The sequence below is a fragment of the Balaenoptera borealis genome (genome assembly GCF_965194805.1).
Source record: "Balaenoptera borealis genome assembly, contig: HAP1_SCAFFOLD_1115, whole genome shotgun sequence".
Classification (NCBI taxonomy): domain Eukaryota; kingdom Metazoa; phylum Chordata; class Mammalia; order Artiodactyla; family Balaenopteridae; genus Balaenoptera; species Balaenoptera borealis.
In genome coordinates, this window is record NW_028123098.1 from 39,255 (window position 1) to 58,417 (window position 19,163).

General features: G+C 42.7%; 1 protein-coding gene and 1 pseudogene across 8 annotated transcripts in view; one reads left to right on the forward strand and one right to left on the reverse strand.

Moving 5' to 3' along the window:
- Positions 1–1,882: 1,882 nt before the first annotated feature.
- The window catches only part of LOC309621863 (uncharacterized protein), a 160,684-nt gene continuing 143,403 nt past the window's right edge, over positions 1,883–19,163 (reverse strand). For 5 of the 7 annotated variants that reach the window (XR_014240296.1, XR_014240297.1, XR_014240298.1 and 2 more), the window contains 3 exons: positions 16,494–16,554; positions 10,148–10,194; positions 1,883–9,437 (listed from right to left, as the gene is read on the reverse strand). Coding sequence is in view for 1 of the 7 variants with exons in the window: in XM_082409186.1 (XP_082265312.1) it covers positions 9,370–9,437; positions 10,148–10,194; positions 16,494–16,554 (176 nt within the window). In the remaining 6 variants the exon portion in view is untranslated. Of the gene's footprint in view, positions 9,438–10,147; positions 10,195–16,493; positions 16,555–16,734; positions 17,483–19,163 lie in introns of those variants that run through there. The other 2 variants (XR_014240300.1, XR_014240301.1) reach the window with 2 other exon arrangements.
- On the forward strand, positions 12,114–15,005 carry LOC309621864 (RING finger protein 11-like; annotated as a pseudogene). Its single transcript has 2 exons — positions 12,114–13,337; positions 13,552–15,005. The product of its transcript is annotated as an RING finger protein 11-like (transcript).

Genomic DNA, 19,163 nt, shown 5'->3' on the forward strand with positions numbered 1-19,163 from the left:
TCCCACCCCTGCCCCAGCCCCTGCCCCGGCTGTGGTTACTAATCTGCTTTCTGTCTCTATAGATTTCATTATTCTGGACATTTCATGTAAATGGAATCATACAACATGTGATCTTTTGTGACTGGCTTCTTTCACTTAATATTTTCAGAGTTCATCTACACTGTAGCATGTATTCATTCCTTTTTATGGCCAAATCATATTCCACTGTATGAATGCACATATTTCACTTATCTATTCATCAGTTACTGGACATTTGCATTTCTTCCACTGCTTGGCTACTATTAACAAAGCTGCTGTGAACATCCATGTACAAGTTTTTGTGTGGACGTATTTTACATTTCTTTTGGGCATATGCCGATGAATGGATATACTCTGGATAATACAGTTAACTCTATATTTAACCATTTGGGGAACTACCAGACTGTTATGCAAAGTATTGTTACCATTTTGCATTCCTAGCAGCAATGTATGAAGGTTCCCATTTCTCCACATCCTTGAAAACACTTGTTGGCGTCTGTCCTTTTGATTTTCACCATCCTAGAGGGCTAACTAGATACATTTTGTTGAGAAAGAATTTATTTTTAGACTATTTTCTATTTTTAAATGTTTACCGTTTTATAGGCAGGAATGAACTTAATCAGAAAGATTGAAACTAGAAGCAGAAACACACACACCAAGGCTCCTCCCTCATTTAATCAGATGTAAACGTGTGTGCTTTACACCCAGCGGTGCATACCATGTCCTCTGGAAGTGCCAGAGGTTCTCAGACTCGTTCTCGGAAGGGACCGTCAACACTTCCGCTGCCTCTGCTCCACAGGGTGCTCCAGCCTCTGCTTCAACAGCTCCACCACTCACTTGCCGCTCATTGGCAACTTGTTCCATTTGTCTAAGGCTCCAGCTGGCAAAGGTTTTAAAACTTAAAAAGATCCAAAATCTGCCTGTACTAGATTTCCTGGCTCTGCTTCCAGTTCTGCTCTCTGAAGGCACAAAAGAGACCTAATCTTCTACCTCTCAGGTCCCCACTTCCTTCCCTGAAGTATTTTCCCTCAGGTCTTCACTCTTTGAACCGTTTCTCACAGGTCATCCTTTCTACTCCCCTTTCCTAAGTTGACAGCTTCTGGGTCTATTTGTTGACATCCTGTTTTTAAGCATGTCCCTTTGAACTAAGCATGTTGTGCTTCAGATGGTGACAGAGGATTTATCATCTTCCTTTCTGTAAGCTAGAACATTTCTATGGCCTAACATATGTTTTACTCCTATTGAACTCACCAAAGCCATTAAACCTTTATTGCCACACTCTTCCTTGTAAGTTTTTGTTTTGTTTATTCTCATTTCTTAAACTGACAATACATGGTACAAAATTAAAAATATAGAAAGGAGTATTTGATACAGTGTCTTCCCTCTCCCGTTTCCCAGGCACCCATCTTTCCTTTCCAGAGCTACTCAGTGTGACTTGTTCTGGCATATCTTTACAGAGATTTTTAAAACACTTTATAGAAGTTTAATTTACATACCATAAAATACATCCATTTTAAGTATACAATTCAATTATTTTTAGTAAATTTACAGAGCTGTGCAATCATCACCACAATCCAGTTTTAGAACACTTCTGTTACCCAGAAAAGTCCCTTATACCTGTTTGCAATCAATCCACATTCCCAGCCCCAGACAACCTCCAATCTGCCTTTTTCCTTTTCTGCACATTTCATGTAAATAGAATTATATAATATCTAGTCTTTGCATCTAGCTTCTTAGCATGATGTTTTCAAGATTCATCCTTGTTATAGTGTGTACCAGTACTCCTTTTTATTGCTGGTTAGTATTCCATTGTATGGCTCTACCACATTTTGTTTATCCAGTTGCCAGTTGTTGGACATTTGGATTGTTTCATTTTTTTTTTTTTTTTCCGGATAACGTGAATCATGCTGCTATGAACATTTTTGTAAAAGTTTTTCTGTGGACATAGGTTTTCATTTCTTTTGCATATATACGCAGGACTGGAATTGCTGGGTCATATGGTAAGTTTATGTTTAGCTTTTAAGAAAATGCCAAAGTGCAAGCCCCACAAACAGCAAGAAAGTTGAAGAATGAGGTCAGCATTCAAAAATGGGGTCAAATCTACAGCTGGGAAGTGGTGTACAGACAGGTAGAATTTAGATCCTGAGCCTTTAATAAGCACTACCTTCGCTCAGTGCTCTCTGTTTTTAGACTCTATATGAGAACACCTAGGGCTTCCCTGGTGGCGCCGTGGTTAAGAATCCGCCTGCCAAGGCAGGGGACACGGGTTCGAGGCCTGGTCAGGGAAGATCCCAGATGCAGTGGAGCGACTAAGCGCATGTGCCACAGCTACTGAGCCTGCATTCTAGAGCCCGGGAGCCACAACTACTGAAGCCCATGCGCCTAGAGCCCATACTCCGCAACAAGAGAAGCCACTGCGATGAGAAACCCGCACACCGCAACCAAGAGTAGCCCCCGCTAGCCGCAACTAGAGAAAGCCCGTGCACAGCAATGAAGACCCAGTGCAGCCAAAAAAATTAATACATAAAATAAATAAGTTCAAAAAATAAATAAACAAATTAAAAAAAAAAAACAGAACACCTAATGCAGGTGGGAAGGTGGGAGGGACACTGTAAAGGTCATCTATGCTACATGTACAAGAACCCCGAGAGCACACCAATAGGTACCACATTTTTCACTGCTGTAGCCGATCATTCCCCCTGTACTACCACACTGTAGCATTCCCTTCCCTGATCTACTGCTACAGTCTCTTTGGAAGGTGTTTCAGAACTCTTGTTATGAGAGTGCCAGTTGAACTGTCCTCACTTCCTTCATTTATACCAGGATTGAAGACCTTGTGGTCCGAGATCCTGTCCAGAGAGCAAGCAGGCTAAGACTCTGTCTTTGTTGATGTATTTCATCAGAAAGGGCTCTACCCCCTCTCCTAGTTCATGGTGTGAAGTGTTCTTAGCCTCTCAGGAAAGTGGGGAGAATTGGAAAGACTCTACATGAGAATGCTAGGCTTTGTAAAACACTTTAGTTTTTTAAAAATAAGACTCATTTTGTATTGGACTTATAACAATCCTATGAAATACAAAGAAAGCCAAGAATCAGTGACATGAAATGATCACCAGTAAGAACTACAACAGTCACCGCTTATCTCGTAGCACAGGGCATTGTCCATGATCCTTAAGAAGAGTTACTAGAAATGCCTCGCCCATCCTGCCCCTAAACACCAACACAGCAATCATGTACCTTGAACGGTACATGATTGCTGTGTTGGAGTTTAGCGGGAGCATCTCACTTACCAGGGACTGGACTTTTACCTTGATTCCTTTGTAGTGACGGAGACATCCCTGGTGATGAAAAATTCCCTGGGATTGCAACCTCCAAGCCAGACATTTTGTGTGACACAAACTCAAGAACTCCCCAAGTCCTGCAGTAGCAGAAACAGTCACATATTTGAGAGTAACCCAGCATCTGAACTTGGGGACATTTCAGTGACAGCTCCAGTCCAGAGTGCCAGGCGTCTCCTGGCCCTGCCTCCAGCTCCAAGCCAGGGACAAATAGAGAGTAAGCACGTGGATGATATTAAAACCAAGCTTTCAAAGATTCTGGATGCCTAACACATCCCAAAAGAAAACCAAGATCCTCCACTACTCCCTTTAGGAATCCCTGATATTCACCAGCCGCTGGCCTGCACCGATCCCCTCAGCCAAGAGGAGCAGCCTGGTTCTGAAAATGCTGATCTGGGAAAGAACAGCCTGAGTCGTGAGGACCTAGGGACACTCGAAAATGGGATCGAATCCAGCAGTGGTCTTGCAGACATTACTACACTGGCGGAGGATATTCACCTTCCCCAGCTCTTTAGTTCTTTGAAAGATCTTGATCAATCCCAAGGTCCCAACGGGATCAAAGCCAAAGATGCCAGAGCCTTTAAGGTGAATCAGGTGCAGGAAAAGCCAAGTGTCATAAAGGTTCCCTCTGATCAACCCAGGAAGAACAAACAGAAAGCCTCTGAGCCTATCAGTGGCGCTCCCAAGGCCAAAATCCAGCCAAAGAATCCAGAGTGCCTGTTAGGGGGAGAAGTGGTTACATGCCACGCTGCAGTCAGTGACAGGGCTCCTGTGAACACGGCCAAGCACTCTCAAGGCAAACCTCAGAAAGCTGCATCCAGAAAGATCAGCAAAACTAAGAGCCACGGGCAGGAAAAGACCAAAAGGACCAGAGGAAGAAACAAGGCTGAAGAGAACAAGCAGTCAGGGAACAAAGTCAAGGCAGAAGAGAAGCCAACAATTCCCGAGACGAAGCGAAAAAAACACCAAACTGAGCTTTAAAAAGCCTCGAACCTCCCTAGGCATGCGCATGCTGGAGTCTGTGAAGGTTCTTCATGCGCTGGGGAAGAAGGATGATAAGAAAACTGGGCTCTCTTCCTGTCGGCTCTTGGGAAATTCAAGCAACCCCAAAGACCCCCAGCCATCCAGCCATGGCGGCATACCCCACATGAGGGTAAGAGTGCTGAGAAAACTCAAGTCGAAGCCCAGAAACCAGTCAGCAGTGCTGAAACAGAGTGTCTATCCTCATCCCAGTATGAGCGGCCTCCTCCTGGGAAGGTCAAGTTGATACCTCTGCCTTTTTCTGCCTGGGACAAGCCTCAAGCTCGACCCGCTCCTCGGAGGCCACAGTCTCTGGCCTCACATCGGCCTGCTGGGGCTTACCGTGCCCAGCCTGGTTCTACTGACTCAGCTCAACCTGCTGCAGTCAATTCATCCCAGCCAGTTCCTGCCTCTCTGCCAGGTCCCGCCAAACCAGCTCAGCCAACTGTGACCAACCCAACCCAACCGGCTTGGACCAACCATACCCAGCCTCGTGTCCCCTCAGTCTGCTGCTCTTAGGCCTGCACCCTACAAAACTTCATCTGGCGCTTCTCTCCAGCGGGAAGCCTGTTCCCCCTGCTGTGACTAAGCGCCAGTCCCCATCCAAGCTCCAAACCCAACTTCTATGCCAAGACTTCAGCAAGCAACGAGTTCCATGGAGGGAACCCAACGTGCCTGAGCCAGTCATGTCAAAGCCCATCGAACAAGAGCAGAGGCCAGAGCGAGAGGCCATGAAGAGGCGGGCTCAACAACGTGAGAATGCTGCCAGATACACCTCTTCGGGGAAGCTGCAATTTTTCACTGAGAGGGAAAAAGAAATGGAAATTGCTGTCTACTACGGATACGTCAAGTGAGAGCTGCTAGGATTCTTGGTGCCACCTTGGCTACCAGCTGTTCTTCCATACATAGGTAAGATAGGTATAGAACTGAATAAGTAAATGGAATACAATTAATAGATGAGTAATAAACCTTAAGAATTTTGAGATGCTGCTAACTGGGGCGTGAGAAAGGAAGGACTGAAAGTTGGATGGGAGAATGAAGGAAAGGGGTAAAAACTGAGCAAAGAGGAAGGAACTTGGCCCAGGGCTAGGAAGGCCAAAAGAGACGTATGGATTTAGGAAAGGAAGCAGGAGCGAGGATGAAATGGCAGAAGTAAAAAGCAGGGTCAGAGGTCTGGGTTGAAAGAACACAATTGGAGTAGAGTTGAAGGTGACAGAAGATGAGTCTAGGTTTACTAGGAGAAATAGAAAAAGTCTCTCGGGGACGCTGGCCTTAAGTCTCACAACCACCAGATAGGTATTTCAGAAAACAAGAGGTTCAGGACACATCTCTGAAAGGTCTGAGTTGCCTTATTCAGGTGTGACTGTAGTGGGGGAATAGGGAAATCTACCAGAGAAGTGGCTAGGGCTCAGAGTTATCCTAGGGGCAGCTGACGACAGGGGCAGAGCCAAGGGAACTGCTGCATCAGGAGGCCCACGAATAGGGCCTGGTATGTAAATCACGATGTACTCAACACCTAAGCACGAGGGGAGCGAATGCGCTCTTCAGTTAACCTTGGCAAAGACAGGCAAGGCCGGTATTCCTGTGCCACTTCACTTACAGAGGTGCAGCAAAGGGCTGAGGTCACATCCCATGTGGAGGTACAAGGACTCAATTTGAGGCCCAAATGCCTCTGAAGTCCTCTGTATTTGCAGATGCCCGTAGGCGGCCAACCTGGCTTTCAGAGCACAGCATCCTGAGGTTACTGGTGGACGAGATCAAACTTCTGCACGCGCCTAAATATTAACTTGAGGGGCTTCCTCCATTGAGCAGGGCACGTGCCGCCTTTTGTAAACATCACCATCTACTGAAACGCATGAGAAAAAATCCGACGGAAGCGTCCACTCTCACGGGTGAGAGTGGTGGGGGCACGCGCACTGGGCAGCAGCTCCAACAGCCACAGGACGCAGGCGCCCAGGGGTTCAGAGGCTCCCTGGGAGGCCTCGTGGGGCAGCTCGAGGGAGTGACGATGGGAGAGAGCGGCAGGGCTGGGCGTGAAAAGGAATGCAGTGGGGAGAAGGGAGAGATGGAGACAGTGGATAGTGACTATGGGAAAATGGGCAATTTTCATTTTCAAAATTATTTTTTTGAGATGTCATTCACATGCCATAAAATTCACCTTCTGAAACTGCAAATTCAGTGTCATTTAGTACATCCACAAGCCTATGCAACCATCACCGGCATCTAACCCATCACGTTTTCATCACCCCAAAAAGAAGCCCCCTTAAGCATCAGCAGGCACTCTTCATCCCCTCTTCCTTCAGCCCTGGCAACCATTAATTTGCTTTCTGTTGCTATGGTTTTGCCTTTTCTGGACATTTCATGAAATAATACAAATGTGACCGCTGTCTCTGGCTTCTTTCACTTAGCATAATGTTTTCAAGTTCGTCCATGTTGTAGCATGTGTTAGTACTTCATTCCTTTTTATGGCTGTATAATATTTCACATATCCACCACATTTAAAAAAATCCATTCATCCACTGATGGGCATTTGGGTTTTTTTCACTAATAATGTCCATTTTTTGAGAGTTTATTCTGTGCCAGGCAGCACCAGGCTGAGTTACTGACCTTACTTCACAGATTAAGAGGCTTGGAGAGTGTGAAGAGTTTGCCCTAGATTAAGAGCTAGCAATTGGGGGAACTGGGGTTTGAACTCAGGCAAACTTCAGAGGTAATAGATTCACATGACAGAACACTAGAAAAGGTACACAAGGGTATTCAATGAAAAGTGACCCTTTTCCCCACGTTCCCCAGCCACACATTTCCCTCCTCAGAGACATCTGCTTTGGCCGTGCTGTGGATCCTTCCAGAGAAATATTTATACACCAACATTTATGTATCACAACTTATTGACTAATCTGTCCCACTGATTTGAAATGTCACTTTTATGGTATAACAGATTCTTATACGTATATATATATTTTAATGTATTTATTTATTTATTTTTGGCTGCTTTGGGTCTTTGTTGCTGTGCGCAGGCTTTCTCTAGTTGCGGCAAGCGGGCTTCTCATTGCGGTGGCTCCTCGTGTTGCCGAGCACGGGCTCTAGGCGCGTGGGCTTCAGTAGTTGTGGCACACAGGCTCAGTAGTTGTGTCTCACGGGCTTAGCTTCTCCATGGCATGTGGGATCTTCCTGGGCCAGGGATCGAACCCATATCCCCTGCATTGGCAGGAGGATTTTTAACCACTGCACCACCAGGAAAGCCCCTTATACGTATTTATATTTCTCTTTTCAGAGCTGTCCTGACTCTTTCTTGCCTATCTGTTATGTTTGCCATTTCTCTAAAATTCTTTTTATCTTCTTTTTGATTTAAAAAAATTTTTTCCTCTTCTTGTTTGTTTCTCTTAAGGCATTATCCATTATGTTCATTCACTCGTATTATTTTATTTAATTTATTTAATTAATTAACTTATTTATTTTTGGAGGTGTCGGGTATTAGTTGCAGCACGTGGGCTCTTTGTTGCAGTGCGTGGGCTCTTCCTTGCGGCTCGTGGGCTCTCCAGTTGTGGCGCGTGGGCTCCAGAGCACGTGGGCTCAGTAGTTGCGGCGTGCGGGCTTAGTTGCCCTGCAGCATGTGGGATCTCAGTTCCCCAACCAGGGACCGAACCTGCATCCCCTGCACTGCAAGGTGGATTCTTAACCACTGGACAACCAGGGAAGTCCCCACTCTTGTATTATTTTAAATTTAGTCCTCATTTCTGAAACTTTTTTCTTTTATTTTGAATTCTGTCTTGAGTTCTATCATCTTACCTAATTCTGGTTTATGCTGTTCTTTCATCTTTTTTTTATTATGGTAAAATATACATAAAACAAAATTTATTATTTCAACCATTTTCAAGTATACAATTCAGTGACATTAAATACATTCACAATGCTGTGCAACCATCACCACTGTGCAAATTCAAAATAATTATGTCAAAAGATTGAGCAGGACATCAGAAAGATGGAGGCAGCAGCATAGCTTCTGAATCTCTCCAAACCCTTTCATGGAAGAAGATCAACTAAAACCAAACACCCATAGGTGGCATTTATCAGCATTTACCATTTCCAGAACTTTTCCACCATCCCAAACAGAGACTCTATAGCCACTAAACAATAACTTCCCATTCCCTCCTCGATCCATGTTCTTTCATCTTTCGCATTGTTTTTCCTAACATCTTTTAGCCCACTTTGAAATAATAGGTTACAGTTTTGATCTGTTTTGTGGACCTGTCTTTTCCAACTTGATTTTATTGTCTGAAGACATGCTATTCTGCTCCTTATTCTCTTTTTTCTTACACTACCTCTGTACGGGATTTGATCCCAATCCTTTTCTGTTACTGATTTTTGGATGAAAAAAGTTTTACAGCACTTTGAAAAGGTGGTGCGAGGCCATGTGGAAACATGTTCTTCATGGCTGTTTCATCAATGCTTCACTTATACTGCTTTGGAATAACTGTTTTCCAGGAGGCATAAACCAGTGGGCTTTACCATTGGACAGAGTGCAGAGAAAGGACCCCACGAAAGCTGATCACCTTAGCAGAAATGACTTAGTTATGATTTCACCCAAGATTGGTCACAAACCAGCCTGGGAAACTCAAGGCACCAGAGACAAGGCATAATGCCATCTTTCCTTCTCTCTGCCTCAGCTCTCAAGGATTGGTCACCTCCATGTTATTAGTAACTATTATTTGGTTTCTGTTCATAATTACTATCAGGAGACACAGCACTTAGGGGCCTAATTACACTGCCTAGCTACGCACCATTCTTCTTCATCTTGGCTTCCTGTCCACCAGCAGGAACCTGATTTAGTTTTGTTCTCCCTTCACCACAGCCCAGTAATTTTTGTGCATGACTCTCAGTCTCACCAGAATCTGTATCTCTCACTCTGCCCCAACATTCCACCCCATCATTCGCTCCCTGAAGTGTACTCTAGAAATTTCGGTCAACTGGATATTTTACCACTGTTCACCATCTCTTATGAAACCAGAAGACGAGCAGCTTTCTTATGGAATGACGGAGAACTTGTAAAGATAAAACACCAGTCTGCAGGAGAAAGGGAAGAAGAGAATGATGGAAATCGTTTCTGCAAAACTAGTTTTACATTACGTTTTGTTTGTTCCTGGTAAAGAAACTGAAATCTTCTAAACATTAAAAAAAAAATCTAAACCACTAAAGTCAATAATACAGGAATATAACTTTTGAAAAAAAGTTCTTTGGCTGCGCAGCATGTGGGATCTTAGCTCCCCAACCAGGGGTTGAACCCACGCCTGCTGCATTGGAAGCGCAGAGTCTTCACCACGGGACCACCAGGGAAGTCCCAGGAATATCACTTTTAAAGGAGAAGTTATAAACCCCTTGGTTCTATGAACTGGAGATTTTTAGTAAGAAGTCATGTATTTTAAATGACTTGGAGCTTTAAAGGAAGGAAGGAAGGAAGGGAGGAAGGAAAGAAGGAAGGAAGAAAAAGGGACTTCCTTGGTGGGGCAGTGGATATAATATCAAAAGTAAATTAATTAATTAAATAAATTTTAAAAAGAAAAAAAAAATGCTGAAATCCACTGACTAATTATTCAGGCTATTATATCTTGCTATTTCCAGATACATCCCTTTATAAACTTTTGGTAAAAGGTTATCGTATGTCAGAACAAATGAGTTACAGACTTTTCTATTTTTCCAAAATTTGAGAAATTCCCTTACATTTCTCCCTTCAAATTTTATAACAAGGGAAAAGTAGTGACAACCCTTATACTTACATTCAATTGCATCATCTGGCCACATGCCTTCTACATCAATCAAATATCTACAAAACAACAAAATTCGAGTCATTTGTAAATAAAAAGGAAAGAAAATCAAGTTTTTGCAAAAAAAGGTCCAATTGTGCTTTACAAATACAGATAGAAAAATCCTAAGAAAATATCAGCATATCTAATCAATAATTATTAAAGCATGATATATACCATGACTACAAAAAGGCTTTATTCCGGAGTTTCCCTGGTGGCGCAGTGTTGAGAATCTGCCTGCCAATGCACGGGACACGGATTCGAGCTCTGGTCTGGGAAGATCGCACATGCCCCGGAGCGACTGGGTCCGTGAGCCACAACTACTGAGCCTGCGCGTCTGGAGCCCGTGCTCTGCAACAAGAGAGGCCGCGATAGTGAGAGGCCCGCCCACCGCGATGAACAGTGGCCCCCGCTTGCCGCAACTAGGGAAAGCGCTCGCATAGAAACAAAGACCCAACACAGCCAAAAAAAAAAAAAAAAAAAAAAAAAAACAGGCTTTATTCCAAGGACCAAGGATGCAAGGATAACGCAACTTTAGAAAATCTATTAATATAGTTATTTACATTAATACAACAATTTAATCAATAAATGAAAGAGAATAAAATACAGGACCAAACTGGCAGATGTTAAAAAGTTATCTGATAACATACAACGGTCAGTTTCGGTCAAAATGCTTTGTACACTAAAAACAGGAGACTTAATATGACAAGAGTATTCATCAAGAACCAACAAATAACAAAAGACAAATTAGGACAAATATTAACATCATATCTAAAAAACCCTATCTAATCAACCACAGGAGCCAGAAACTTAGGAATCACCATCACTGACAGCTATTTCTCCCTCACCCTCATCCTCAACCCACCACCAGTGCTGACAATGATACTGCCTACATACCTCTAGAATCTGTCCACATCTTTCCACCAAAATGACCACCATACCCTGGTCCAAGCCACCATTATGCCCAATTTCTACACAAGTCTCCTAACTTGCTTCCTCGCTTCCACTCTTTCTCCCTGCAGTGTATTCTCCACTCGGTAGCAAAACGATAGGTTGAAAATGCAATTGGGTATGTTCCACACACTCACCTTCAACAAAAATAGTTCAATGGTTTTCTATTACTCTTCAAGTCTGAAACCTTAAACATAAGCCTGCACGATCGAGCTCCTACCCACACTTGCAGCTCCATTATAATGACATGCTCCCCCAACGGCCCCACCTTCCTGGCCAGTTCCTCCAACACAGCATATGCTTTCCTCTTAGAGGGTCTTTTGCTATTCCTTATGCTCAGAAATCTCTCCCCAACGTCCCTATCTGGTTAATACCTACTCATCCTTCAGATATCAGCTGAAACATCCCTAAACCTTCTCTAATCTCCATGATGAGATCAAATCCTCCCTAAAATATGCTCTCATGGTACCATGTCCCTCTCCTTGGCACCTGTCAGAGTTGTAATTCTACATGCAGAGTGTGATTCTTGAATAGCTATTCCCTCTCTGGACTGCTAGAATTCACAAAGGGCAGGCAGGTCAAGTCTCCTCACTCACAAAATTTCTCAAGTCTTTTTGCTAGCACCCAGCACAGTGCTTAAACATAACAGATGCTCAATACGTATTTCCTGCATGAACAACCATACATTGGTACAGTGTAGCAACACCCACAAAAAGCATAAGGGCATAAACTCCTTGATGCAGAAGTCCCATTCTGAGTGAAGTTAACTGAGACAAAGCATATATATTCAAAGATGTTCACACAGGAATGTTCATTACTTTGATGTTTTATAATATCAAAAACTTCTGACTTGTACATGTTCATCAGTAAGCAAAGGAACAATGCAGCCTTAAAAAAAAAAATAAACCGATCAACAAAGGATTAATCTCCAAAATATATCAATAGGTCATGCAGCTCACTATTAAAAACACAAACAACCCAATCAAAAAATGGGCTGAAGACCTAAATAGACATTTCTCCAAAGAAGACATACAGATGGCCAAGAAGCACACGAAAAGCTGCTCAACATCACTAATTATTAAAGAAATGCAAATCAAAACTACAATGAGGTATCACCTCACACCGCTTAGAATGGGCATCATCAGAAAATCTACAAACAGCAAATGCTGGAGAGGATGTGAGGAAAGGGAACCCTCTTGCACTGCTGGTGGGAATGTAAACTGATACAGCCACTATGGAGAACAGTATGCAGGTTCCTTAAAAACTAAAAATAGAATTACCATATGACCCAGTAATCCCACTACTGGGCATATACCCAGAGAAAACCATAATTCAAAAAGACATATGCACCCCAATGTTCACTGCAGCACTATTCACAATAGCTAGGTCACGGAAGCAACCTAAACGCCCATCGACAGGTGCACGGACAAAGAAGATGTGGTACGCATATACAATGGAATATTACTCAGCGATAAAAAAGAACGAACTTGGGTCATTTGTAGAGACGTGGATGGACCTCGAGACTGTCATACAGAGTGAAGTCAGTCAGAAAGAGAAAAACAAATATTATATATTAATGCATATATGTGGAATCTAGAAAAGTGGTACAGAAGAACCGGTTTGCAAGGCAGAAATAGAGACACAGATGTAGAGAACAAACGTATGGACATCAAGGGGGGAAAGCGGGGCAGGGCGGGGGTCGGTGGTGGTGAGATGAATTGGGAGATTGGGATTGACATATATACACTAATATGTATAAAATAGATAACTAATAAGAACCTGCTGTATAAAAAATAAATAAATTTTTTAAATTCAAAAATAAATAAATAAATAAACTAATTAAAAAAAAAAAAAAAAAAAAAAAAGAATGAGGTTGGGAGACTGTCAAAACAGCACACAGATCACACACTCAAGCCCCGGAAGATGGGGAACTGCCTTAAGTCCCCCACTTCGGATGACATCTCCCTGCCTCACAAGTCTCAATCCGACTGGGCTAGCTTTGGCAAGGGGACGGAGCTGGATCAGGAGCTGCTGCTGCCATATCTGGATCAAGTTCCAGTTTTGGTCTCTCATCCAACACCTAGTCAGACTCGCCTAGCACCTCAGCTGAGAGGAGCAAATTAGGATAGCTCAAAGAATAGGCCTCATACAGCATCAGCCTGAAGGAGTTTATGACCCTGGAAGAAATGGATCAGAAAAAAGGATCCGGGGGACTTCCCTGGTGGTGCAGCGGCTAAAGACTCCACACTCCCAACGCAGGGGGCCCGGGTTCGTTCCCCGGTCAGGGAACTAGATCCCACATGCATGCCGCAACTAAGAGTTTGCATGCCACAACTAAGGAGCCCACCGACTGCAATTAAGACCCGGCGCAACCAAATAAATGAATAAATAAAATAAAACAAATATTTAAAAAAAAGATCGGGGAGTGTGTGATCTGTATGATGCACTTTGTTTATGAGAACCCAATTTGATTTCTGCTGTGTATGCAGATCACCTGGGCTGTACAGATGACTGGCTGATGAGATCCTTCACGTGCCCCTCCTGCATGGAGACAGTTGATGCAGCACTGCTTTTGTCCTACGAGACTAACTGAGCCAGTGTCTCTCACCTGACTTCAAGTGAACCATCATTTTTGGTGGTTTTGATCTTTTGTGGTTGAGCCCAAAGAGCCAGGGATTAGGAATTAAGATCATGCATGAAAGTTTCCTAAAAATTCCTGAACGGCTGCAGATGTTGGGGAAAAGCACGTGATATTTTAGAAATTTAGGGGGAAAAAGGAGGATGGTATTTTTATGTAAAGCCTTCACCCAGTGTTGAAAAATATAATTGTTATTTAGATCTTGTTATTCCTCCAGTACATAGGAATTGTGTAAAGTGTTACAGCAGCTATATATGTTTCAACTGTGTGCCAAAGATTAGGATAAAGATAGTGGTTGTTTTTCCTAAGTGAGATAACTTTCTTCTTCCCCCTACCCAAATTCTTTTCTGAAGTTGCTGGCATTTGGGTCAAGGTTTTATGAAAAGCCACATTTTAGAACACTGGCACAAAAAAAGGAGTTTTAAGCTGGTTTGCATAGTTCTTTTTTTGTTTTAGAATAAACATAGAGCACTTATATTTTTTACTTTATAGGAACTCCACAAGTTAAGGTCCCATTGTTCTTTTGCTGTGATTGTTGTTACTATTGATGTTGCTGTTTTCTGTCTTTGCTGGTTCTTTCTAATCTACCATTTGTCATTATTGGCATATGATCATCTCAGGGTCACAAGATGGCTGCTGTAAAACCAAATATCATATTCTCACAAAACAAGGAGGAAGCAGAAAAAGAGCCCAAATGGTCATTTTCCTAATGCCTATTTATCTTTTCTCAGAGAAAAATATCATTCTCATAAGCACAATAACAGCCTTCCCTTAATTACTCATTTGCCAAAACAGACTGATATGACCATTCGTAAGACAATTCATGGCAAAGAGGGATATGATAATGATTGTCTTAGCCTAACAAGGATTTATCCACTCAAGCTGAATGCTTCACTCCTCAAAAAAGTCATAAAGCTCTATGAGCAAGGAAGAACTACTAAGTGACTGTTAAGTAAACCATCAGAATTGTTGTCCAAGACCATACGATTCTTTCTTTCCACTGGAAATGGAATTCATTGCCTTAGGTCTTTTTCAATAGTGTACTATTACTGTTGGGGCTGGCTCTGTGCTTGAAAACCAGCTGAAAACCAGTTATAACCTGTTACAAGTGCTATATCTGTTTGCAGTTAAGAAATGCAGAATTCAAAGTGATCTCCTAGCTTGTAAGCCAACTGAGATTCACTGTCCCTCTTCTATAAAAAAAATGAGCTAATGTGTCCAGAAACTAACTCTAGTAAAGTGGGGTTTATTAACATTACCCTTTCTTATGAGTTTCGTCAAATTATTTTGGTTGTTAACATGGTGATAATTAAAAGTCAAGGTAAATTTTAAATATTAAGAATTCTGATGTATTGAGCTTGAATTATGCCACCATGCTTATGTAAAAATGAAAGTGGCACCATGGTTACACTGAGAAAAGTTTCTCAGTTGTAACCATTTTGATTTCTTCTTTCCTGTGACCTCCTTCCCTGTTGTCTTGAAGCACAGCAAAAGGATACTGCATGTCTTCTTACTGTAGTGCTGAGGTTATTGAAGTTATATAAAACACATCTCAGTCTCTTGTTTCTTGGAAGGAAAGTCCTGCTAGTTGACTGACAATTCTAAGCAGGGAGAATTAAGAGAAATGTGTTTCATGTTTTGCACACAAATGAAGAATTTGTATAATCACGACTTCACAGCTGTGATCTCAAAAAAGAAGGAATTTCTCTCTTTCTATTTTTCTTGCAATTAACGTAAGAACACTCTAAATCTCTAAGTTTCTGAAGCGTTAGTAGAGATGGTCTAGTAAAGATGTAGTTGTAATGTTTTACCCATTTAGCATGTGTTTATTTTTCCTTATGTACTCCAAGGTGACATATTTGTTCAGCTCAGTGATATTACAGCTAAAACAATCATTCATTAGTAAAAGGAGAAGCAATCTCAACCTAACAAATCAGAAGTGTTTCTTATTATTTTATACTGAGTTGAATATTTGACTCTTAACACTTTTTGCTACATACAAAACACAAGTCTCTTGAAGGGTTCCTCATAAGTGCATTATACAAGGATTTAGTATGTCCTAAGCACTTAAAGATTTGACATTCAACTGTAGTAGTATCCATGTTGGTTACTTTTCTTACGAGCCCCATGATGAGTTGGAGAAACACTGAAAGAATTAAGAGTATCAGGTTCTATTAAATTGTTACATGTATCTTGCTTAAGTTTGTGCTCATTTATTTATATCCAACTACATAAAGCAAATTTGGAGGAAAAAAAAGAATAATAAATAAATAAGAATGAGGTCTCCAAATATTGTCAGACGAAGATGTCCTCCATATATTAAATTATAAACCAGAATGTCTAAAACACTATACCATTAAATCACAGGTACAGTCAGTTCTGTATATCCAACGGTTCCATAACCTGCAGATATGGAAGCCCGACTGTACTACACCATTTTACATACGGGACTTGAGCATCCGAGGATTTTCGGATCCATGGGGAGTCCTAAAACCAATCCCCCTGCAGATACCAAGGGACCATTGTATATGCTTATATCTGCATTTTTTACGTCTGAAAAAATATGTGCTAAATTATTACTGGTGGTAACATCTGAGTAGGGGGCAAAATTGCCTTCCACTTCATACACTTCTCTGACTGCATTTTTTGCATTCAGCTTACATTAGCTTACATTACTATTGTAAACAGAACAATTTAAACATGCTCTGCCTCTTGGGGTTGGCAACTCACCTGCACATGAGGTAGCCAGTCCTGTTGAAACCATGGGTACAGTGGACACCAAGAAGTCTGTCTAGAAAACAGGGAATATGGAATTAAGTAAGCGAAGTAGATACACTAAAAACGAGTTATACAATTTTCTGAAGAGTAGCCTTTATTAGTTACCACAACACTACCACTATCCTGAAAAGGAAAAACTCTGAAGAAAAGAGTGTTTTTGCAGGAACGTACTATAAAGAATTAACTACTATACAGTCAAAATTCATTGTCTCTGGGAAATTTTGCATAGCCTCCAATCAGATGCAATAGTGTGGACTGGAGAATGCCCATCAGGAACTGATCTGACTATAGAAAAAGGGAGTGGAAAAAAAAAACAGGCTATCAGAAGAACAGAATTTGTTTTTGAGTGAAACAAATGGAATGCCTTCACTTTTAATGCTCAATATTAAAAAGAACAAACGGTTTCTGAAGGGCTCTTGGGGTCCCCAAAGCACTTCCATTCCTTCTCTCCTTCACTGCTCCTCACACGCCACGGGTCTATGTGCCTGGGGAGTTCTCGGGTTAAGTAGCACCGTTCTTATTTCACAATGAAAAAGTAAGGCTTGAGAACGTAAGCCCAAGCTGCAGAGCAGGCAAACAGAAAAAAGACTAGAATCGAGTCTCAGATTTTTCCAACGATGCCACAGTATTTTGTGGTCCAGGACTTAAAAAAAATTATATGAGAGAGTAAATAAAAAACAACAACATGTAGCTGATCTCTGCAAAAGCTATGTCTGTGACTAGGTGGTGTCTGGCATTCGTCATCTCCTGCCTGGAATACTACCGCCCTACAATTCTAACAATCTCTTCTATTTCAACTGATCCTCCACATGGAAGATGTTCTCTCTCTAAAATATAAACTTGGCTGGATTGCTCTGTTGCTTAAAAATCTGTTGTAGCAATGCAACTTCCCTAACACGAAGCGTCTGCAACTTCTCCAGAGTCTCTGCCCCTGCCGTCAGTTCGGCATCGGCTACTGGTACCCCTTTCCAGACACTCATGGGTAGTGCCTACCTTTACCAACATTCTAGCACGACTATGTTATCTGGAGTTACTGACCACAGCCAGATCTCCACTTCAGCTGCTTCCTATCCAGGTGTTCTTGAGTGGGACATCACAGCAAGCACTGAAAAGAATTCTTCTTCACTCGGAGACTTTACTCTGGCACTCACTGACCGCCACACAGCTGCTTCCTCCATGTTTCTGGCAGCCCAGTATGATAAAACTTCAGACGCCAAGAACATGGTCCCTCTACATCCATCGCTTTCTGCCAGCCTTGCTCAGGGAACACCATCTCAGATTCCAAATCAGGGGCAGAGCCACCTGTCACTTACCTACCAGGAAGGAAGCCAGGTATATTACTATAACCAAGGCACACTGGGGTCTTTACTGTATGGAGAACTTGGCTCCTGCCCGCAATCCTATGGCTCTGTGTCATACACAGGAAGTAGGGCCTCTGTGCAACCAGAAATGGGAATGGGACTGAAGGAGATTCAGCCCACAAATATCCGACCACCAGCTTCCACCTCTGCAATCTGCCACCCTGTGTCTGCTCAACGCATCACAGAAACAAGTTTTCAAGGTGAGTACACAAACGGCAGAGAAAGTTGAAGAATGAGGTCGGCATTCAAAAATGGGGTCAAATCGACAGCTGGGAAGGGGTGTAGAGACAGGTAGAATTTAGATCCTGAGCCTTTAATAACCACTACCTTCTCTCAGTGCTCTCTGTTTTTAGACTCTATGTAAGAACACCTAGGGCTTCCCTGGTGGCGCCGTGGTTAAGAATCCGCCTGCCAATGCAATGCGGGGGACACGGGTTCGAGCCCTGGTCTGGGAAGATCCCACATGCCGTGGAGCAACTAAGCCCATGTGCCACAACGACTGACCCTGCATCCTAGAGCCCGTGAGCCGCAACTACCGAAGCCCACGCGCCTAGAGCGCATGCTCCGCAACAAGAGACGCCACCGCGAGGAGAAGCCCGCACACCACAACCAAGAGTAGACCCCGCTAGCCGCCAACTAGAGAAAGCCCGTGCACAGCAATGAGAGACGCAGTGCAGCCAAAAAAATAAATACGTAGAATAAATAAGTTCAAACAATAAATAAATACATAAACATAAATTACAAAAAAAAGAACACCTAATGCAGGTGGGAAGGTGGGAGGGCCACCGTAGAGGTCATCTATGCTACATGTACAAGAACCCCGAGAGCACACCAATCGGTACCACACTTTTCACTGCTGTAGCCGATCGTTCCCCCTGTACTGCCACACTGTAGCACTCCCTTCCCTCATCTACTGCTATAGTCTCTTCGGAAGGTGTTTCAGAACTCTTGTTATGAGAGTGCCAGTTGAACTGTCCTCACTTCCTTCATTTATACCAGGATTGAAGACCTTGTGGTCCGAGATCCTGTCCAGAGAGCAAGCAGGCTAAGGCTCTGTCTTTGTTGATGTATTTCATCAGAAAGGGCTCTACCCCCTCTCCTAGTTCATGGTGTGAAGTGTTCTTGGCCTCTCGGGAAAGTGGGGAGAATGGAAAGGACCCTATATGAGAATGCTAGGCTCTGTAAAACATTTCAGGTTTTTAAAAATAAGACTCATTTTGTATTGGACTGACAACAGTCCTATGAAATACAAAGAAAGCCG